The sequence below is a fragment of the Opisthocomus hoazin genome, chromosome Z (assembly GCF_030867145.1).
Source record: "Opisthocomus hoazin isolate bOpiHoa1 chromosome Z, bOpiHoa1.hap1, whole genome shotgun sequence".
NCBI classification, from domain to species: domain Eukaryota; kingdom Metazoa; phylum Chordata; class Aves; order Opisthocomiformes; family Opisthocomidae; genus Opisthocomus; species Opisthocomus hoazin.
In genome coordinates, this window is record NC_134454.1 from 79,318,863 (window position 1) to 79,342,674 (window position 23,812).

The 23,812-nt window shown below is 41.4% G+C and overlaps 1 protein-coding gene across 6 annotated transcripts in view; it reads right to left on the reverse strand.

The window, feature by feature from the left end:
- Nucleotides 1–23,812, reverse strand: part of UNC13B (unc-13 homolog B) — a 219,320-nt gene that overhangs the window by 121,869 nt on the left and 73,639 nt on the right. For all 6 annotated transcript variants that reach the window (XM_075447135.1, XM_075447133.1, XM_075447134.1 and 3 more), the window contains 2 exons: nt 15,122–15,448; nt 13,198–13,288 (listed from right to left, as the gene is read on the reverse strand). In XM_075447135.1, the coding sequence (XP_075303250.1) occupies nt 13,198–13,288; nt 15,122–15,448 (418 nt within the window). The remainder of the gene's footprint in view (nt 1–13,197; nt 13,289–15,121; nt 15,449–23,812) is intronic.

Consider the following 23,812-nt stretch of genomic DNA (forward strand, 5'->3'; position numbering starts at 1 on the left):
TGCAAAAAGTAGGTCCAACACATACAGATTTGACTACAGGAATTCAGCACCTTGATCCTACAGGATAGCACCCAGTATGAACTTAAGAGACAATTCTTTCTCTGGTTGGAGGTAAACCCTTTTGTCGGCAAGAAGAGAGGGTGTTCTACTGCTCACTGAACAAGAACCAAGAACCTATTTAATATTGTTTCCTTCGTGTTCTTCAAAGTATGAACACACACATTATCTATTGTATCGCAGTCAGGCCCTACCATTACATGCAGTTACATCACCGTTACATGCAGTGGGCTAAGGAGCGTTCTTTGCACTCATCACCATACTACTTAAGCAATTCAAGCATTAGTTGGTGTTTTCATAGCACACCTGTGAAGTGCAGCAGTCCCCATCACAACTGAAGAATGAGGACAGAGTCAGGTCAAGACCTTCTCTGTTTGGACAGCCATCTCAAGACAACAAAATCCTGATTTTTCAGAGTACTTAAGTTTGAAGCATATTAAACACTATGAAGTCTGGCTTCCAGCTACTTCACTTGCTGCTCTCATGGCTCATTTACAGAATGTTAAATCAAATTACCAGAAATGAATTCATGGATCACAGGGAGAGGCAATGGAAAGACTCCTTTCCAAAAACCACCATGGCTTGTCCAGCATCACGTAACAGTGTGGCAGAGGAATAACAGCTAATAACCATATGGAGCAATGCCCAGCTACCTCTGCCGACAGATTGCTTCCTCTGCCAGCACTTTCCTCCTCGTTTGCTACAGATGCACCAATTTTCAAAAAGCAGGGAATCTTTACTACCCTACCCTCATCCTTATGACTGCTGGCTTAAATAATATGCTTTTCTCTGTAGGCAGGAATAATTTCATATATTTGTATTCCTTGCAGAAGGCAGCAGTTGATTAATGAACAAAAGACCCCATAAATACTTGTTATGAACCACATATAGGCCTCTCAGTCTCTTAGGACACTGTTAGTATAGGCACTGAACAAGAAAAAAGGGGCACTGCCCCACTGTAGCTCTGACACAGTTGATTCCAGCAATCTCTAATAAGCCCAGACACAGCTCACACCTCCAGTAAACTTGACAGGCTCTACAAATGGGCCTGAATTAATAGTGTCCAGAAACTCAGTCAGTCTGCTCCCCTGATGGCGGGGGATGGGGAAGAAATTTAATGAAAAAAAAAACAAAAATTAGCCTCTGCAAAGGGATGAAAAGCGCACTACAAACCAGGCTTTGATTAGATAGCTGACCTAAGTCAAGTGACAGGCCAGTTAACCCCTTTGGCAAGTCTGTGGCGGGAAGGACAAGTACAGTTTGACCAAAACACATCCAAATAGTGATGGTGTGGGGTGTGGTCATTCCAGTGGCTGCTGCCTCTGCTCCGTGCTCTCAGCTCACAGAAGCCACTCCACTGAAACTGGAGAGCAGTGGACGTAAAGACAGGATTAAAAAGGGGTTATTCTAGTAGCTGTACACAGTTGCATATTAACTAGCTATTACTACTGTGAGCTAAAAATAGAGTGACTTAATTAGGATGAGTAACATGTATCCATGTGACACAAATACGAGGAAGAGCTGTACTTACAGTAAATTAAGATCTTTAAATCAGGCATAACAAAATCCAGAGTGAATACACCAGCCAATCTATAGATATTTGTGTAGACAAAATTAGATCCTTCAAGTACCCCTTATATGAGATATCACAAAAACACTTGCATGCACTTCAATCTGCTGCACTAACATGATAGCTGAATAAAAATAGAAAAATTTAAATAAATTGCAATAAAATTTAGTATTCTCTGTTTCTCAATAACCGTTTCTCTAAAACGTGTGTCTTAAAATTCAAGGTGAATACTGACTCATTAACAAAAACAAAAAAAAGAAACATGGTTAAAATAAGCAATCTCTAGTTGTATTTCATATATTCTTGTACATAACAACTCAAAGTATTGACCCAAGTGAGTCTAAATAGATAAATCAGTTCAAGCCTAAATCTAAAATTCCCTTCTAGCTGCATAGCTCTATTATCTCCTTTTTAGTACACGTCACCAATTTTGTCTTGATATTCTCTGTTCCTTCTCCAGCTCTCCTAGGACACAGCTTTTCAGTGTTAGCTTTTTAAAACTTTTAATAAGTATAGGTTCAATTACAATTTACTGTCTAAATAAGCAACAGAAATCCCATGGGGAATTTTTCAAATCTCATTTAAGAACAAACCTGTTTACGAACTCCACCATATTTTTCCTGAAACTGTTACCACTTGAACATTTGTCAAAAAACAAAATTATATCTATGACAGGTTCATTACCAGGCATGAGTCACTAATAACTACCGTTCTTCAAAAAACCCTTCACGCAGTCTAGCATCCTTAATACCTACTGCGCAACCGCGTGGAAAAGCCACCATCCAAGAGGGGCTGCAATATGGTTTTCACAATTTTACTTCAGTGACAGCATCTAAGTAGCAAACACCTCTCCCACATGCCTCTGGTTGTGCTCTGAAACCCACAGGGTCCTGCAACATGGCACAGCTCGGCAGCAAAGGCAGGCAGGTGGGCAGTGTGAACACAGGGAGGCCACACTACGAGAAAGAGTTATAGAGGCTGTGGTTCCATGGACATTTCTCACAGCCTACTTAGAGGCTTCCTGGATGATGAAGTTCCATTCTTTGCTCCCACAGGCGACTGTCATGTAATAGCATTCATAAACAGATCCATTTTTACATTAATTAGAAACAGAAAGGGCAAAGAAACCCATTTGGAAGCTGTTCACTAACAATTAGAAAAATCGCTTTCTGATTTCTAGCCGGGGTTTGTTCATAACCAGCTTATACCCTTCTGTTCTTGTGCTAACATTAACCTTTATCTTAAATAGCTGTAAAACTTGCCAATATTTACTCCCATGCTCTATTAGTACATGGCAGCAACATCCGCTCTCAGCTTCCAGTCTGCTGAGCTGAGCCATAGTTGTTTGGTCTCACCTCACACAGCCTTGGCACCTCCCTTCCCACGACGGCCTCGGTGTCCCCTCTCCCACTTCTATAACCTATTCTCTGATCTCTGCAGTAGTCTCCATCCTCTCCAAATCATTTGCTGGTTTCCTGCATGGCATATTAGAAATATTATGGAAATACAGGCAGATGAGACCTATTGCCCACCTGGTCTGTCACAGAGTATAAAGCAGCATGCAATCAGTGTTTTTACCGATTTCCCATTTGCCAGGCAGTAACACTTTGTTTCCTAATTATTTCTACAGCCTCACACACTAGTGAGGGCAGACTAAATGAGCCCATAGTTACCCAGAACAGCCCCTCCTTTGCTCTTCATGATCCAAATCATAAGAATGGCTTAAAGAGGATCCTCCTGTTTTTAACAGGATACTCCCACAGGCCAGAGAGCAGCAGGGCTGCTCACCTGGTTCCACGCCATCCTCCAAGCTGAAGGCACAAGCCACCCTATACAGCAAGACACTCGCTGCCTACAGCATCCCAGTAAATTATCACTCAGACTTATCAGAGCCCTTCCAGTATCTGGCACCTGCATGCTTGAGCAACAGATGAAAAATCTCAAGCTACATTTGCAATTTTACCCCAGCTTTATGCCTAAATTATCTTTAGTTTTATAGCACACAAAGGATGAAGCTGTCTGTGTGCTCAGGAAATTCTCCCTGCAGAACACATACCCGATATCTTGATATTCTCAAGTGTCTTTCAGCAGAGGATGCATGTTACAAACCCAGCTCACAGACTGCCAGGAAAGGCTGCAGGCATTTCCTTACAGATTCAGAAGCCAAGCAGAGGAAGAACCGGTCCCACCTTTATCACATACAGGTTTCAAATGAAACCAGTGGGGAACCACCAAAAGGCCCTTTTGAAAGTGCCAGTGATTAACCATCACAGCAATGGATATGAAACCAAAGCTTGACCCAGATCAGGCTCATCTGATCAGTCCTCCACAAGGTCACAAAATTGTTCAGACTTTAAATATGAACAGACAGTAGACAACTTTTTGGTGGCCATGATATGACTTTCAAATCCTGTCTGGATGCCAAGAAAGGAGTCTGGTTGCAAAGAAAGTTCTTGTATCATTTGGCAAGAACTAAGTCCTAATGGGCAGCATTCATTTGCTATACCACAAGATCTTGCAGTGGCTTGAATTCAATAAAGCACTAACATTAAAATGTGCAGAAAATAAAAATTCAACTCTATTTTACACACTACCTACCACCAGCCAGAACGGGAGTCCTGCTATCTTTAGGCATTACATTAAGCATTATTAACAGCATTTTGACTTCCAAATACCACTTCAACAATGGGCAAAAGAACTGGAATCAAATTATTAAATCCAGATGCACAGTAATAGAAGATTCCAATCACAACCACCCTTACACAACTCCAGAAATTGTCTCTGAAGCATGCAAGGCAACCCTGCACTACATCTAAACAAACTGTGTAACCATGGAGCTTAGAAAACAAGAAACAAGTGAAAGAACAACAACACTAAAAGACAAAATCGTCATGTACCAAGCCCCTTTCTTCTGAGCTAAGGCCTTTTTCTATGAAGGTATGCCATTATTCAAAATATTTGCTAACATTGCACAAATAGTTAATGCTTCATTTATGACGCTCTCGGCCAGTGCTCGTTAGCTTATCTTTTCCCCAAGTCTTGTGCTTTGTAAGCCAAATCCCACTGCTATCTCTCCAGTGCAGCATTTCTTGTACAGATTGCTTCAGTAATACACAACACTGGGAAATATCCCCTCCTCCCACACAGAGCCTTAAAAATAAGAGTGTGAAGTCTGGCTCTCCCAACAGCCAATGCTATTTTTAAGGGCTGCGTATGTTGCAGGTAGGAGTCCCCCCACCCACCTCTCCCATTGCACCCCTATTCTGAGCAGGAAGAACTGACTTACTCCAGTGCTAGAGGAAGCTCTCTCAATTTCTACTGACAAGCATCATGCACAAGTGCCATGTGAAGACGGTCAGGACACCGGTGGTTTCTGTGCCCCACTCCACATCAGATACAAGCCTCAATCAACAGAGCGCACTGCTGTAATTCTTTCTGCCACTACATCCCCAAAAACAGGGTGCAAAGAGTGGAGTTTTGCATAAGGTTGCAACAGTTGCCTCAGCTCCAACATTTCTAGTATTATTTTACAGCCTTTGGTTATACTATTCAGCGTAATTGGTCCACCCTCCAAACAGATCTGGGTTCCATTTTTCCTGAAAGCTTCAGACAACAGCTGCAGCAGCTCCTAGGAGAAGACAAGCACTTGCTCAATAAAGTATTTGAAAATGTCTGGGTATGAATGTGAATGCAAGCTGGGCAGCACCAGAAAGGGAAAAGAGCTTACTGCAGTTCATCCTGGTTCAGAGATGCTCTATGCACATGGATAGTGCCTTCAGCCTGCAACATGCAAGGCGCTTCTGGAGATAACAAACACAGAAATTGCTGTGACCAGATTGCCCAAGAGAAATGATGCCAGAGACAAAAAGGCAGCAATTCTGGGTACATAGCCTAACTGGGAACCTAGTGGCTATACACGATGTAAGATCATCTACACACATTGCTGGCCCACTGCTGCCACCCACATCTGATCAGCAAAGGTACAACTTCCACAGAGAGGAAGGAAGGTGACTAAGACACCTTCTCCTTCAGAAAAAAACAACTTGTCAGAATCAAAACTTGTTTTACAGGACCATGATGAATTTGAATGGAAATATTTCTCAGGTCTAAAATGTCCAAACAGGAGAGGAAGCGCAGGAAGGGTCATTCCCTAGAGCGGTGTTGCAGCTTAGCTGTCAAGGCACTTCTCTAACATGTGGGAAACCTAAGTTAAAATCTCAATATTGCCCTGTTTAGATCAGGAACTAAAGTCCTGTTTCCCCCCCCCTGTTCTAGATATATTCTAATTCAAGCTGCTGTCTCTTCCACAGAGAGGCTGCCGAACTGTCACATCCCAGTCAATCCCAAGAAGTCAAAACCGGAAGTCTAACCCACACTCATCAAAAAAACTCCACACACTTTGCAAAAGCAGCAGCCACTTCCCATTCAGCTTCACTCCAGAAGTCAAACACTCACACATGAAGTGATTCAATTGAAAACAAAAAAACCCTAGTAACAGCAGACTATTCACATGCATCCCAGTACTGTCATTATGACACAAGCACACAGTTCAGCCAAACTGGATCACTTGAACTTAATGCGCAGTGCTGGCACTAAGTAAGAGACCCACCTGATTGTGGAACATCCCGTGTTTGTAAACTCTATCCCAGATGTTGCACAAACACCTTCCCTTATTTTTCTAAGGAAATCAATGGAATAAGCCTTGGAAGAAAAGTAAATTACACTTGATTCCCATTCAAAGGCTTCAATTTTTACTTACAGATGTGTAGAGTTTACAACACAAAAGCAGAGAAGCAAAGCTATAGTCCTGAATACCACTACAGACCAGGAAGAGAAATAAAATGTCAGGATTCTTTGCCTTCTTGTGGAGGCTACCCCTGGTCTTGCAAGCCCACGGGAGGCTTGCAGTGAAAAAGTGAAATAGCATTATAGGAAAGTTAGCTATCTACTGCAAACTCATGTTACAACTAAGAATCCTCCTGAAGTTTGTTTTAGTTTTTTCTAACCAGCAACAGGAAGGTACAGAGGAACTTTACTGCCACTGAACGGGACAGATGTCCTGTGTGCCAGACCACCAACAGCAAAACTGGTTTTTAGCAGAGGTGAATAGAAGTTGAGTGTCAGTACATTGGGGTGTTCAGAAAAGCTTGCAGAAAATCCTGTTAGCAACTGAACAGGCTCCTAGCTGCTGTGGTCATTAAGAAAAGCATTTCTCAGCAGCATGTTGTTTCACAAGAGAGCATTTCTCTCAATGTTAGTGTAACTACTCTAAAAAGCGCAAGCCTGCTGATTTTTCCCACTGGAGATAAGGTTATGAAGAAACTACTCAAAAATCACAACAGCAGCTAATGAAGGCACAACACTATTTTCTCATGTGTACATAAAAAATAATCATCTCTTTGCTGCAACATAACTGTTAACATTTACTGCAAACCAGGTTAAAAAATGGTAGGAAGTCTCAGAGAATCTCAGTAAGGATAAATAAACAAGCACTTTATTCCAAACAGATGTAAATATGCAGATATCTTATTTAAGACACTCAGAGATGAAAGAAGCCTTTCTTCCTCTGAGTACAGCATGTCAGCCAAACCTCCCCTCGCAGAGAGGCTACCAGAAGAGACCGCAGACACACATTGTTCAAGGACCAGAGAATCACCTGGCACCAAAAGCTGCACTGGGAAAGCTGGAAGGGCCTTTGAGGAGTCCCACAAGACTTGCTACTCTGCAAACTCAGATGCAACACAGGGAAGTGAGATTATGGCATGGGAGACAGTAGAACATCTCCACTACTTTTGTAGGTAAATACTTTCTAAATCATTATTGTTCTGAAATATCTAAGGGATCTGAAAGCCATATATGCATTTTACAGATAAGGTATGCAGAAAGCATTTGACTGCCACTGCAAGCACAGCCACCTGACAACAGTCTGCACTACAGCTGGCTGCGACCCTCAGATTGCACCTTACCTGCACAGACCTGATCTCCTCTCTGGGGCAGGAATAGCGATTTCATGAGCACAAGGGTGTTCTGTAGATCCCCACCAACCCTGATCCATGGGACATTTGATCAGCAATGCTGTTATTTTAGTGAAGGTTAAAAGATAACCTTCCTAAACACAACAGGTAGAAAAGAAGGAAGACTTTTAACTCAAGATGTAGTTTTTCTGTATGAAGAGAAGTTTCTAGTAACTCTGTTCGAGTCACAATGGTTCAGTTTGCTTCTTTGCCACTGTGTGGGAGGCTTTGAAAATGCAGAGCTTACTCATCTTCACGGGACCGACAAAAAGACACCTAGGCAACACAGCTTAAGGGAAATAAAATGCCCAAATATACTATTGCATGGACCGCATAGTTCATGAGAGGTGGAAAGTGACAGTTTCTAATTTTTTGGTGACTGGCTGAAAGCAGGCTGTAATCAAGTACTGATCAGAGAGCCCCGATTCATGTGTGGGGAGTGGGGTCAGGCAGGTAACTTACAATCAAACTAGCAACCAAAACCAGCACCAGTAAGTGCCTTGCTGGTCTCCTCATCAACAACGGAATACTGGAAGTCCAGAAAGCACAGCCCACACCTACGTAAGAAGGGAATAATGGTGGGTTGCACCAACAGCTTTCTTTCTCAAAATAAAAATATGGCTTCACACTCCAAAATCACCAATACAACACCCTCCCTGGACAAGGGCTTTTAAAAGTGAGACACTGGTTGTTCTTAAACATTTGCAGGTGCTTGATCAGCAGTACTGACTGTGAAACTACGAGGCATAAAAAAACAAGACTGAGGATGCAATTCAGAGACTATAGCAGAACAGTGATTTAGTCCCCCTGCTACAGGTGCTTATCATATTACAGAAAAAAATGTCACAAACTACATCTGCCATCTTGGTATGTGATCTAGTTACACAGCAGTCAAAAAGAACAGACTATTGACATTTACCAGGGAAAGACAAAGATTAAAATACAAATAATTGGTATGAAATGGCATTCAGAAAAAGAAAAACCAAAGAGGAAACACAGACTTTGGTTTTTAAATGAAAACACGTAAATTGACTTAATGTCCTGACATAAAAGAGGAAAATGATGTATATGACATTTTCCACCATAAACAAATTCATTGTAAGTGGATAAAATCCCAGACCCTACATCCTCTTGTAATACTTAAATATACTCCAAAGTGTTGGTGAGGCAATTTGATGATTTGATTGAATTTTTACTCTTCTCCAGTCCGCCAATTCTTCTGTGTTATACAAAATTCAGATTAAAATTTGTGTAACTTCAAAAGTCACACAGCCATGACTCTAGCTGAAGGCTATTTCAGTTAAGGAGTGCTGCAAGCTGAAGATGCAATAGTTATGTGTTTGTTGTTCTTCTGGAAAAGCAGCTCCCACAGAGGGACTGCAGCAGACAAGCTATCAATTAATCCCTCTTTGTAGACAAAGTTCTAAGTGTGAAGGTGAGAATTATTGAGTCATTCGTCTCAGGGCTGAAAACTCTAGATTGATTCTGGCATAATTAAGCTGCCTCTTCGCAAACACAGAACGAGAACAAGCAAAACAGCAGACGTGAAGCAAAAACTATGCATGCTACCACAAAGCTTTTTAACACGCACAGTTACAAATTTCTGTGCCATTTTATAACTGTCAAGTCTTAATTAAAATACTACATTTCTCTGACTCATGGTGCTGTAGGATGCATGTATATTATTCATATGAATATTAATCTCTTCTCAGGTAGGAGGCTGAATTGCTCAAAGGATTTATTATCACATCACATACGGAAACTTTTCGCGTGTGGTTTTTTTTTTTCTTCTCTTTCTTTCAAATTTCAGCCAGCTCATTAACAATTAAGAGACATAAGAACCATTTTGGTAGTCTACGTGAGAGGAATCCAGTAGTTCAGATCAGTGGGATGGAGCTCCATACATGTTAATGAAATTATATTGCGCATGGAGGTAAAGGAACATGGAAAAGAGCTGGAGGCATCGCTTTGAACATTAAGGACATAAGCAACTGCTCTAGGCGCTGGAACAAAAGAGAAGGATAGTCCTCTTGAAATCTTCTAGGTAATGACAGAAGAAGGGAAGATGTTAATAGGGTGATCAGAGAAATGAGACATGACCTTTTCTAACTACGAACAGAATCATCTGGTTAGACTATCACCACAGGGACCTTTAAAATCCTTATACTTCTCTGGATAGTCTGTATTCGTAGCACTGACTTTCAAACAAGATCTAGGGATGAGCTGACGATGCACGAGGTGCAGAAAGCAACTAGCATAGATGCTATTCTAGATTTTGAGCAGAAGTACAGAAAGAAATAAGGATGCAAATACATCTGAAAAAACTGTGACAGTCTTCCCAATACCTTGGAAGAAAAAATACTATGCAGTTCAAGAACACAAACTAACAAGAACTCAGAAAATAAGTCGCTAGAGCTCATGAGAAACAGGCTTAAAGGACCAGGAGTTCAGGAAGTTGTTAACAGTTAATAAACATTAACAGACAAAAGTCACAAGCTATCTCAGTGAAGAGGAAGGAAAGGGTGCACAATGAGAGACCTGTCCAAAAAATTCACAAGCTCGTCAGCGGGCTTGAACCACGAACTACAGATATATTCTTGACAAAGTTTTTAAGGACAAGCATGATGGCACAGGGAAGAAATCAAAAGGCTGAAGCACAAAATTAAACACCTAGCAGTGAACACACAACACGACAAAAAAACATGGCTGCTGCTCACAGGAAGACAAAGCTATCAGGAGGTGGCATTAAGGAGGCTAGAACATTTGATGCTTTAATTGCTTCAGGTCTTCACTGACAGGGAAAACTGCAGTCAGGCAGCTGATAGATTTTTTTTTTTTTAATGGAAAAAAACAAGAATTTTAGCAAGTTATAAAAAACAGGTTGCAGCAAAGGAAAACAAATTTGAAAGCAAACAGACAAGGTAGTTATTTCTAAAGCAGCTAGCCCTGATAAATCTTCATCCTCAGGTACTAAGTTGCAATGTTGACAATCACAAAGCGCTAAGAATTTGAAAAACAGGCAACGTACTTGAAGATTTGAAAAGGGCAAATCAAGCATTTATGCTTAAAAAATAGGAAGAGGAGGACTTGGATAATATTGAAAGCGCTAACTTGACTTTTTTTCCCTGCTCCTGGGAATTGAAGACTGGAACAAATGATCAAATTATTTGCAAACCTTCTAGAACATAAAAAGGAGAGAAATAACAGCAAGCATGGTTTTATCAAGAGTAGAACTGTGTCAAATGCATTTAACTTCCTTCTATGACAAGGTAAAGTAGTCTTAGGGTAGGAGAACAACAGCAGAAGTTTTATATCCTGAGGTCTGGATGAAATTGCTAATACAGATGCAAACACACTGGAAAAAATTATACTCAGGGTAGCCAAACTCAAAGAATGTATCAAGCAGCATCCCTCAGGCAGCTCTGGTAGCACACAGGCTGGCAGCTTGGGTACCACACAACTTTTTCAAATACAGCTTGAAAGATTTGTAGGCATAACAGTTAGGAAGAGACAGACAGCAATGTGCTTAAGGAGTGAAAAAAACAATTCCGTAAAAACAAGTGCAAAGCCATATTCAGCTGTAATCCAACACAAATACAGGCTAGGGAACAACTGACAAAGCCCTTCTTCAGAAGGAACCTCAGCTCTGGAAAGGATAAGAGGCTAACTACGCATCAGTGTTAGTCTGCGATAAAAAGGCACCACCACAGCAGGATACCTGATATCTTGGGATATCAGGATCACAGCCTGGAGAACAAAGTCTTCATTGCTCTGTAGTGCACACAAGCAGGCTCTCAGCTGGGTTTCTACATTCAGCTTTGGACACTGCACTTCAGGAAAAACAAAGAAAGGAGAGGGAGGGAAAAAAAAACAAAACCACACCACAGGTTGATTAAAGACTGCCTAAATAAAAACCTGACAAGAAAAGGCTAGAAGAAAAAGGGTCATTTAGAGAGCATCACAAGAGCGAGTGAGGCTTTGCCCTCTCTTTGCAGCAGCCCTTCACTATTCCAGAGACGAAGGGAATCTGTTCTGCTCCTTTACTACTTACCTTAATTCAAGAAATACAGCACAAGAGAGATCTAAAGCAAAGGTTAGGAAAAGCCTTCAGACCGTAAAGACAGCTAAACCCTGGAGCAAACTGCTGGAAAGCTCCATCTCTTCTGTTTTTTATTTTAAGTGAATTTTGGATCAAAAGTTGTTAGGAGTGGTCAAGGCAAAGCAAATCATGACATTTTGCTATCATAACCAAACTAGTGTTTCTGTAACAGTCATCTCAAAGCATGTCATTCTTCCAGTTCAGCAGAAACACAAAGATTGATGCTGAACCACCTCATGGCCCTTGTATGTTCTCAGAAAAAGAAGAGAGCTATCCAGGGAGAGGCATCACTGACTCTCTTCTCCCTTCTGGTACGTCTGTGCATGTGTCTTCCATAAGGCACAGAGCTAAACTATTTTGCTTGCATGTTCTCCAAAACCACAACTGAAGTTCCTTTTCTTCTTAAATACTAAGAATTTTCTTAAATTTCACTTTCCATGTCATACTGGCACTTTTCACCCAAATGCCTTCTGCTCAGAAGTGAAGTAACACAGTAATTGTTAGATGGGAAAGAATTTACAATCCAGATAAGCCAAACGAAAAACAGTTTCTGCTGTAACACTTCAGATGCCTTCCCAGACACAAAAAAATTAAATTGTTTTCCTAACAATTTGCAACAAATTCAGAAGAGAAAGAAAAGTCCTGCTACTGCAAGACAGATACTGTAAAATAATTTCTTATAAAAACAAGAGAGCTCTAGAAGAAAGTAGTATTTCTAAATGAAACATATTAACTCTGCACTTTGGGTAGTAGGCAATAGTTTATCATCTATAGAATATGAACACCATATGTTAGCTTTCTGTGGGCATACAGATGGATGAAAGCATAAGACTTTTTTTTTTAAAAAAAACAACTTTTTAGGTCTTAATCGCTGTTTTCTGAAAACAAGAGTGTTTATACTGTTGAAGAAAATGTCACAACCTTTTCCTTTTGACTTCCCAAATCAAGATTATTTATTTTTAAATCTTACTTTCATATGATGGAAATACCAAGACTTATTATACACCCACTTTCAATAAGCATATATAAAAATATTTGATGTAAAGTTTCCCGAGGAACATTTTCACATGACAAATAATACAGATAACTCCTACTAAGCTAACAAGCTATCCTCAAGTTGCCTTGAGAAAAAGTCTTTCAATTTCAGTTTAACACAAACCATTCAGTCCCAGACATTATTATTACTATATACAAATTCAGAGCTAATTTCTCTGCTTCTGCATCTTTTCGGACATTCATCTCTAGTTCCACACAATGGTGTTCAAAATATTTGGTAGAATTGATAGCTATAAGACTATCACAACACGCTGCAGTCCTATAAAGTACAGTTGATTACATTTCTGTCTGCAAAACATCAAAACTGTAAGAGGTGTCTTATAGGGAAGAAATGAAATGTTCAGCCACAGATCCAAAACCCAGGCAGCACAGAGAAGGAGTAAAGCAATACTCCATCCTACCTCTTGAAGCTGCAGTCGAACTTTACTAATGGCTCTGATCCAACGGGCTCTTGCTGGAGGAAATGGTGGTGGTTCATTGTCACCATGGTAGCTTAAAGGCAAGAAACAGAAAATCACTATATGAAAAACACTCTTCTACAGCATTAAGGATTCAGCGTTACACAATACAATCACAGCTTCGGCTCTAGAAGCTGAAGTAACCAACAGGCTCTGGTCAACACAGCCCTGCACATGCTCTGGAAAGTGAGAGACTAAAGCAGAGGTTTCCCTACACACAGGAAACCTCTTAGAAACTGATGAGCTATAAGATATAGGCCAGGATACAATCCAGCCCCAGGAGTAAGATGATAATGTTGGGCAGAACATCAGGTAAGGAGTCCCAGATACCTGATCAAGCCAGTCCAACACGTTGTTATCATAACTGCCCACACAAAGAGGCAGATGGAAGATCTTCCACCCCATGCCTGCTGCAGGTCCCTTCTAACCACTGCCTCTTCCTGCTCACCCCTACTGCTACAAATTTATAGCCCCTCTTCAGTGGAAGCACTGGCAACAGGGCTCAGCCGTGGTCTTTCCCATTCACTGCACCTTTCTCACTTCACTCTTTCCTATGGCTTTTCAAGAGGGCACGTGCATCTGGCAGCAATGCTCCCCACTGCACATTTTACACTCCCTAACCTCATGATACATTGGGCCTTTTGTTGCACTCCTTTCGCGTGTTGCCAAGGTGTAAATAACCAAAACAAACATCTTTCCCTGTCTGCAAAGCACCCCAATGCTGCTGACAGTACGAAAAAAAAACCCGTAGCTGAGAGCAGCATGCATCCCTGCTACACATCTAGCTCTGGTGCAACTCCAAGGACCAACGTTCAGAGCCCAGTTCCACACATACTCCATGGAGACAGGAAAGCATTGCCAGAGAGCAGGGAGAAAGGGAGACAGTGATGCAGGAGTATCCAAGTTAGATGCCTAAATTAGCCTGAAACAGACTATGTGAATAACCTTCCCCGTGAACAAAAATAGGCCAGCCATTCTGGGCCAAGACTCCTGCTGCTCTGTAAGGAGAAGAGGAAAGTGAATCAGAGTTTAGAAACAGTTTAACACTCTTTTTAGTCTTGTTTTCCTTTTTTCATCTTTAGTGTAAGCGTTGCTACACATGAACTGCTGTGGTTAATTCTCTGAACTGCTGTGGTTAATTCTCTCATAGAACCTCTAAAGGGTACAGACAGCCTGACTTCCTTGCATGGATCTAACTGAACCAGATGAAAAGAATCCCTCATAATTGTGAAAATATAACCATACCCACACTAGGGGCTACAATGATCTGACTACCTCAAGGAAAAAAAGTCACTCCCAAAGTTAAGTAATGAAATTTGAAAGTCCTGTAAAACCTATGCAAAACCCAGTGCATTACTCCCCGAAACTAAGCTGAAATACTTTTGAAGACTGTTTTCAGTACTGCAGACAGCTTGGAAAGCCCAAGTGCAAGGACAAGAAAAGCTGCCACAGTGAGTCAGAGCAACATGCCTATTCATATTGTAATTCTACAAGCTACAACTACATAAACACTAACTCTAATTGTGGTAGCCTACTACACAAGAATGGAACTAGTGGAGCTCTAACCATGGCTACATGTAGGTCTTGGTTGCTCACAGGTAAGCTTGATCACACATGAGCAATGGAAGCAGCTACCTACAAGGCACTAGCAGGCATTCCCCTTTACATACAGAGCAAACATAGCTTAAGCTTAGCCAATGTCTAATAAATAACTAGTCTTGCACTTAAAGATGTTTTACAGATCAGCAATATCAAGTTAGTTGTTAGAGAAGACTGCAGGAACAATGTACGTAATTTGCCCCAGGAAACAGCAGAGAGGAATCCTCTTTGACTTAGTTGAAAAGAACTCAGCAATAGTTTCACCTACCTCATCTGGGCTCCTGCATCAACATCCTTGGGCTTCTCAAGTTCCAGAGGTAACTCAGCTGCAGAATGGTCTGCATGTTTCTCCTCTGTCGCGCAGACCTTCTCCTCCACTCCTTTGCTGCAAGGCTCCTCTTGCTCCCTGAGCCATGTCTGACCATCCTTCTGGAAGCTGCCCAAACTGTGGTAGGAATGAGTCGACTCTCTTTCCTGGTGATCATCATCTTGCTCAGAGCCATGGGCACTTTCATGGGAATGGTCCAGCTCACTTAGGTGAGAGCTCCCCTGGCTGACATTACAAGAGGAGCCATATCTACTACTGCCAGCAGGACTATAAGAGAATAAGAAAGTCCATCAGAAAAAAACAATGGCTTGGAGAAACACAAAGCAATCTGCATACCTAACAAACTAATTGGGACACTAAATATTACTGAAAAGACATGTTATGAAACCATATTTCAGTATTATGCTTCCTGAACTAGATCTAGACTTCTGAACCTCAAAACTTTGGTAGGCAGCAGAAGCACTTCATACACAGCCTACCAGTATATCGACTATATATACCAATGGTCTTTCGACTGATGACTACTTCACATTACATCAGCTAGAAACTGCTGGTGAAGATATTCTAATAACCAAACAGGAATAAGAATGGAAACACAGCAATTCAGGGAGGAAGTGTTTCTGTCTTCTGCAATTTCACTGCAGATAACATCTTTACCATGACCATTTAAGCTGAGTACTGTTAAGAAATACAGTTAACTTGAAGTTTATTTTTATATATATTTTACATTTATGATAAAATACATTGCAGTCAGGATTAAAGTTCTCAAGACTATCAGGTTAAAACCTTTTATAAAAGTAGAGTAATTCTTCAAAGAGAAGCCACATGTCTCACTCCAGTAGAGCTTTCTCAAGAGTTTAATTTATATAAAAAAAACAATGCCACGGGGGCATGGTTTTTGTGATTCAAGACAGGACTTCCAGGACTGAATTCCTAGAATCCTCACACAAAATACAGTGGATGCAAATTTCTCATGCAGTCAGGAAAACTACAGTGAAGAATTCAAAAGCACTAGTGTTTCTCTCCTGCACACCGGCGAATTTGAAGCCAGACAGGAAGTTTTGGGAGTGCAGTGTTGCAACTGTATGATCAGAGGCACAAGTTTCACTTATATCATGCAGAGATATAAGGTTAGCAAGTCTCTGTTGATTTTTGAGGGCAATTACATCTTAGCACATGCAGAGAACTGAATACAGACTCATGAAACACTGATATCTTCCTTTGGTGGCTTTCCTAACTGCATGAAATTACCTTAGCACAGATCTCAGGAAAAGCAAGCATTAGAATACCTTCACCAGTATCTGAAAATGTTTTAAAAACTTCAATAATATTCTATAATACATCAATAGTAAGTTAGATTTCTCTCTAAAATTAAAAGCCTTTACCTTGCACTTTGAAAACAGAATGCTCATTCCTTCCAATACATTCTACTTGCTGTTACTTTTTGCTTAGACAATACAACATAATTATCACTAAACAAGAAAGTAAAGTGAATTGTACACAGCAGAATTAACACACAAAGAACATAACTTCTGAAAGGCTAAGGAAATTAGCGCTAAAAGCATCTCATTCACTGCGACACAGTATGAGAACACTGGAAATCCAATTACACTCACAGAAAAGAGAGTGGAAAAAGGTGAGAAAATGGTCTCAGGGCTTGTACATAACTAGTGAATGCAGTTTGCCACATCCTCTGTGACAGCTATCAGTAATACTACAAACACGACAACAAATAGGGGATGGGACTGAGCTACAAACATCAGACAGTAAGGCCGGTGTCTACTGCTGCAGTATCGCATTATAAATGGTCAAAACCTTAAAACCATTTATTATGCCTCATTTGTAACTAGCCTTTTCTCATTCAGTTGTTCCACGCTATTCAGATCTGCAGCCTGCGTGCTAGGACGAAGCATTTCTCCATTAGGAAGAGAATCAAGCTCAGTTTCTTCCAGTTCAGGCTTGTCTGGTGCGTGCTCTTCTGCCTGATGTTCCTTCTGCAGTTCACCTGAAATCACGTTCTGATGATCTTCTGACTCTTTATCAAACGTCTCTCCCAGCTCTTTGTTGGATATATCATCAACAGCACTTGCACCAGATGGATCTTCAGAAAGTTTATTGTCTACAGTGTCAGGCTGCTTTAAAGACAAGTTTACATCTATATTTGCATCAGTCAGTTGACCTGAGACTGCAGATTTTGAGTTTTCATCTGAACTGACTGTTCCTAACACCTTGTCATCTGGTTTTGACAAAGCCTGTGGTGGTACATGTGGTTCCCTTTTGGCAGAGGTCTCACTGTTGTCTTTTTGCCAGGGAAAGGAGAAATCTAGCTTTTTCCCAAATACGGCTCCTTGGGCACTTTCTAGCTTACTCACTTTTTCTTCACTACCTCCTTCAAACAGAGACGAAGAAAGTTTCTTAAAGCTGGACATGAGGCCCTGATCTGACCCTGCTTTATTAACAGAAGGTTGCTGCTGGGAGAAGAATGACCCAAATGGCTTCCCACTCTCAGCAGATGACATAAAGCTGAACTTTGGCAAACTGGGCATGTTGGGTATTTCAAAGACCGTTTTACTACTGTTTGCATCTGGAGGAACATTAGGTTTACCTTGTTTCTTCAAGTCACACTTGGAAGCAATCCCTTCTCCAGGCACCTCATCAATTGCTAAACATTTCTGCAGTTCAACAGTTTGCTGTTCTACCTCACTTGTCTTCTCTTCATTAAGTTGCAGCAGATGAACACTGGGCTCATCAGCTGGAGCTGTGGGTTCTCTACCAGTACTACTGATCATGTCCTGCTGATCAATACCAGAATTGGCTTGATCCTCTGTAACAGCAGGCTCTGATTCAAGTTTAGCACTCTCTTCCAATTGGGAAAGATTTGTGTCTGCCCCATTAGTCGGGGCTTCCATTTCCAGTTCAAGTCCATCAGAAGAGCCAGTCTGAAGGATGTCAACAACTGCCTTGTCTGTGGAGGCAGCACGTTCCTCTATTACGTGTGAAGACCTCACATCTAGTTGGCATGTATTTACATCAGCCTGGTCAGTGGGCTCAGTCTGCACTGCATCAACTGCATTACTGAAATCAGACTTGCATGGCTTATTATCTACCATCTCAGAGGGCTGTGCATCATTATCCAACTGCAGAACATTGAGGGCTTGATTTTCACTGGAAACTGCTGTTTCTGGAGTGGTCCTCAAAGGTTCCTCTTTACAGGTTTCAGAGTTTCTTTTTTCCTCGGTTTCTATTTTCATAGAAGACTGTTCTGTGGAGTTCTCTTCTGATGAAACAGGTAATATATCTTCCTTTAGAGAGCTCGTAATGTCTCTTTCAGACTCTCTGGCTGCAGCTGTATTTTCTGTCTCCCTAGAGTCTTTTGCTGGAACAGAGCCAGTGACATCTTTCACAGTGCTGCTTTGAGGTTTAGTGGTGGATTTTGGAGGCATCTCTTTTGGAGATTCTTTCGAACCTCTGAAGATGCCAAAGAGATCATTTGTGAAAGCTGGTGCTGGGCCACTTGGGAGGGATGAGAAACCAAAGAAAGAAGAGCTTTTCTTCTGTGCAGTAGGAGGTGTAGTAGCTTGAGGTTGGGAAAAGAAACCAGATAATGTTTTAGGCGGTTTCATTTTTGTCATGAAACTTGAAAACATTTCAACTGAAGAATCCAGTACCGATTTATCACTCTCAGATTCCTTAGGTTTGTTTTGCAAATTAGATGCCTCTGGCATTTCAGAAGGAGACTGTAGCTCTTGCGCCTGCTGTAACCTGTCACCAAGCATTTGTTCGGGTAATTTATGTTCTGGAAACTCACGCTGTACACATACTTCTTCAGAGCCTGCTTCATCTTTTATGTCACTCATAATATTTAAGTCATTTAGACTCCAGGAATTCATTTTATCACCTAGGGCCATGCTATAATCTTTCTTTTCAGAAGCTTGTTCTTTTGTAGAATAAGGCTCTTCTTTATCAATAGGAAATGCAACACTGTCCATTTTCCCTGTGCTATCCAAAGCATCTTCTTCTGACCCTAAGGAAATAGTGTGTTGGCCCTGAGAACTCTCCTGCACACTGGGAGTCTGAATGCAAGGACCAAAAGCAGTCAAATTGGTTACTGCAGTGTCATCTGTCTGTGGAAGCTTCTGTAAGTCACTCTCTTCAGCTACCTCAGCAACACTTTCGACATTTTCCACTGCCAGCATTTCTGATTTATTTTCTGGGATCACGAGGTTATCAGACATTTGTTTGCCAGTCACTGCTGCAATAATATCATCAACTTGTTTTTTATTGTCTGGATCTTGTTGCCTGGTGGAACTGCTAATTTTGACACTCGAGTCAGTGGAAATATTTGGCTTCGCATACGGCTTAGAGTTCACTGGTTCAGTTGTTTTTGTGTTGTTCTGCTCTCCCGGAGCAGTTTGTGGCTTTTCATCCAAAAAGGATGTCAAATTGAAGAAGCTAAAGCTCGTATTTCTCTGAGGGATGCTCTTCTCAGCAGTTGGACTGCTGGAGAAGAAGGAGGGCAGATGAAACAGCCCCTCTGTTTCTTGCTGCTTCCCACTAGCAGGAGCAGTAGCAGGTGCTGAAGGCTTTGGTTCATCTGATCCAGTGAAGAAGGAGAATATGCTCCTACTGGCTGGCTGAGCTGGCTGTGATTTAGAAGCAGTGATATCAGAAAAGCTGAACGGCAAACTGAAACCCAACTCTTTAGGTGTCGGATCTGGCTTTGGTTTTGCCTGATTAACTGTGCCTCCTAAACGACTTCCTCCTTGTTGCTTTGGTGTAACCGTGGGTACGCTGCTTTGCTGCACACCTGACTGACTCAGCTCGCTTATTTTGGGACCTACATCCTCTGGCTTCTGTGAAGCATGTCCAGAAGGCCCTTTTTTACTCCAAGGAGACTCCTCCTCAGCTCTTCTGCTTCCTTGTTCCATCTGCTGCCCAGGGCTAGGAGAGACTTGCCAGCGCACGCCTTCTGTTCTCGCCCCTTCCTTAGGGGTGGAGGACAGACATGGCATACTGGCACTCTGAAGACCCCCAGACTTCTCAGTTTGTTGTCTCGACTCAGCCACAGGTCTGCTGTTGCTTTTTGGCAGAGTTGTAGTACTTGAGGTTGTTTGAGAAGGCACAGGCTCCACTTTGAAGAGATCTCCAATGGATCCAAATAATGATGAGATGCTGGAGGTTTCCTTCTGTTCTGGTTGTATTACCTTTTCTGGTTTAACGCTTTGACTTTTTTCCAAATCTGGTGATGGCTGTGATGCTTTGCTTACTTGTGTTTTAAAGAAATCAAAAAATCCAGAAGCTTGGGTTTTGTTGGCAGTTGAGCTTGCAGGAGAATCCTCTCCAAGACTGAACAACTTCAGAGCACTTTTAAATAATGTCTCCTCGGGCTCCGTGGCTGGGTGGCTTTGATTTGGCTGTGCCTTACTAGGCTCATTAATACTTGCATGCCCTTCAAGACGCCTGGAAGCCGGTGTTGCTTTAACAGGTCTCTCTTCTTGTATGGGCCTGCCATCTAGAGCAGTTTGGCTCAGTTGAGAAGGAGATTTTGTTAATCCTGTTTTTTTAAGAGAGATGTTTTTATTCCGAGTTACTTCTGAATTTTCATTTCTAGCAGGCTCCAAATTAAGTTCTGATGAAGTATTTCTTCTTGGTTCTGATGTAACAGGAAACTTTTGCACTGTTTGTGCCTCATCTAATTTTCTGTTTAGTGCAAGTGACAAAACATCACTTTTATTGTCAGATGATTTTGACTGTGTGTCTGTCCTCTTCAAGGCAGAATCTTCTGATGTCTCAGGGTCAGGACCTGAAGACTTTCCAATTAGTCCACCCAAAGCAGAAAACAAAGAGCTAACTTTGTTCACTGGTGTTTTCTTATCTTCCTCAGTCTTTTTTGCTTCTGTTACTCTTTCAGTAGACGCTACAGTTTCTTCAGCTTTAGGAGTTGATTGAAACAGATGGAAACCAAAGAATCCTGATGACCCACTCCCAGCAGTTGTCATGGGGACAGCCTTATCCACTTCCTTAATGTGGACTTCCTTACTCCGCGATTTATTGAAAGCCGCTCTGGAATGTGTTCTGAGATCAAGGGTTAACGGAGACTCCTCTGAATAAGTCAAGGTTTCCTTCTCAGGTCTAAAATCTACTTTGAGTTTTTGAAGTTTATAACCTGAGAAGTCTAATGGCTGCTCTCTCTGATAATAAATAGACTCTTCAAACATTTGTGAAAAAGTCTCCAAATTCATGTTCATGAGCTGATCACTCCTCTGCAAAGCTACTGACAAATCCAGGGGTTTATTTGTTGTATAATCATCTAAAGACTCTTCTTCCGCAAACCAAAACAGCTCATCTTCACTGCCAAGAGGGACTTTAAAACCACAGACAGCAATTGTGTTGTCTTCTAGCACAGCTCTTGGAATGGAATCTATCTGAAAATTATAATCCCAGCAGTCCACGTAGGAATATGTTTCAGGAGCACACACGTAGACATACTGCCCAGTGGGATCAGTGAGTAGTGAATACACATACTGGCTATCACTGTACATGTAGTATCCACAATCACCATCTTCTGATGGCCACCATATACCCTGCTCAAGCATCATTAGCCACTCCTGATACTCCTGGCTATAGGATGAGTACATAAAGCTCTCATCCATACTTAAAGTCTCTTGGTCAATTAAAGTCCACATAGTTCCATCACAGCCAGAGGAGTAGCTTAAATCCATGGGCAACTCTTCCAATGAGTAACTGCCATCTCCTTCAAATGGTGGAAAGTTACCATAACTTTCATTGAGAGAATTAGCAGTCCATGCATCATTTTCTTCTGAACAAACATCTTGAAACATTAACTGGTCAAATGACTCGCATGACATCACACTTAAACTCTGTCCATCAAAACTGGCATTAGTCTGCCAATCCATCACGTTTGCATTCCCATCCTTTTTACAGAGATTCACTACTGCATCATTTTCAGGCCAGTTCAAGAACTGAGGTGGCAGAACAGAGTTCTGGTTTAACACGTAGTACACTGGTACTGCTATTTCATGAGCGTCAGCCAGTTCTCCCATTTCATATTCCCATTCAAAGCTAGATTGGCTTCTTGTTTCCTGATAAGCTGAGCACTGCTCCGTAAGGTTATAGCTTTTATTAGTCAAATTGAGAAAGTCATTCGATCCTCTGTTTAAAAGAGTTGGAAAAACTCTAGATTCTGCACCCTGGTAAGAGATATATCTACTATTTACAGGCTTTCCAGATAAGTCTTGTACATTATCTTGAAGATTTAGAGTATCAGGGAACACAGGGTGCCTGCAGTGGGGAACGTGGAGCTCAGATGTTTTATTTACTCTTGCACTGGACAAGTGGTCAGTAGCTTTGGAAGACTCCATCGTTTTCACATTATCCAGTTTCTCCTTTGGTTTGGGCAGGAAATTTTTTAAGAAGCTGGAAGCTTCCTGCTTTTCTCCAGTGCTGCTTTGAGTGTCAGAAGCCATTCCTGAGTTGCTTGGTTTTGTCTCTGAGCTAGAATCCTCACCTCTATCAAAAAGCTTAATGAAACCTAGAGAGTTTCTTTTCACCTTCTCTTGCTTACATTCAGACAAGTTTTCACTTGAAGCAAATTTAAATAGGCCAGAAAATAATCCAGGAGAAGTGCTTTTCTGGCCATCGCTCTCACTTTTAGCAGTCAAGTCCTGATTATTTGCTGTGTTTTCATTGGAAGAAATGCGAAGAAACCCAGAAAGAAAACCTGGTGTGTGCTTCTTCTGCATATCATCTGCACTTGCAGCTTCTGGTCCTGTGGCTGAAGAGATGGATTCAACTGACCTGTCATATAAGTCTGGTGCATTTAGTCCTCCTCTTATCAATCCTCCTTTTACATTTCTAGGTTCTTCCTGAGTACTTCTAGTTCTCTGCTGCTCTCCTGCAGCCTTAAAGGTAGCAGAGGCACTCTCCTGGTGTTTTTTTCTATTTACTTGGGCACTAGATAGGTTTTCTTTATTCACATTTTTTGTTTGTACAAGTTCCTCCTTATGGTCTGATAAATTTGGAACAGAGTTAGATGTTAATGAAATGGCATTTTCTGAATTATTTTTTCTGTCTTCAAGCAAAGAAATGCCACTAGAATTCTGATGACTTCTTTGGTCTTGTGAAGGTGCTAGATTTTCTGCAGATGAAAACTTAAATAACGAAGGAATAAAGCCTCCTTTCTCGTTCTTATGTTCCTGCTTTTCTGAAAAACTCAACCCACTGAAAAAAGGAAGTTTCCCAGGGAAAAGAAATGAGTGTTCTTCATTTGACGAACTATTTTGTCTTACATCCTCCTCAGACTTACGGTCTTTAAAGTGCCCGGATGAACTTTCCTTCTGCCCTTGTTCAGCAGAAGGAAGCAACAACTGACTAAAAGACTTTTTGAGTGGACTGAAAAAGCTTTCAGACGCTGGACCCTGATCTTGAGGCTGTGCATTAAGCTCCACATTGCCTTTGTTTTGCTTGTTTCCCAGTCTATGACCTGCAGTATGGTGATCCCCTAAGTGATTTGCAGGAGGCTGATCCCTGGCAGTGGGCACACACTCCTTCACAGTGGCATCTGGCTGATTCATAACATGATGCGAATCTGACTGCTTCTGTGGCACATCC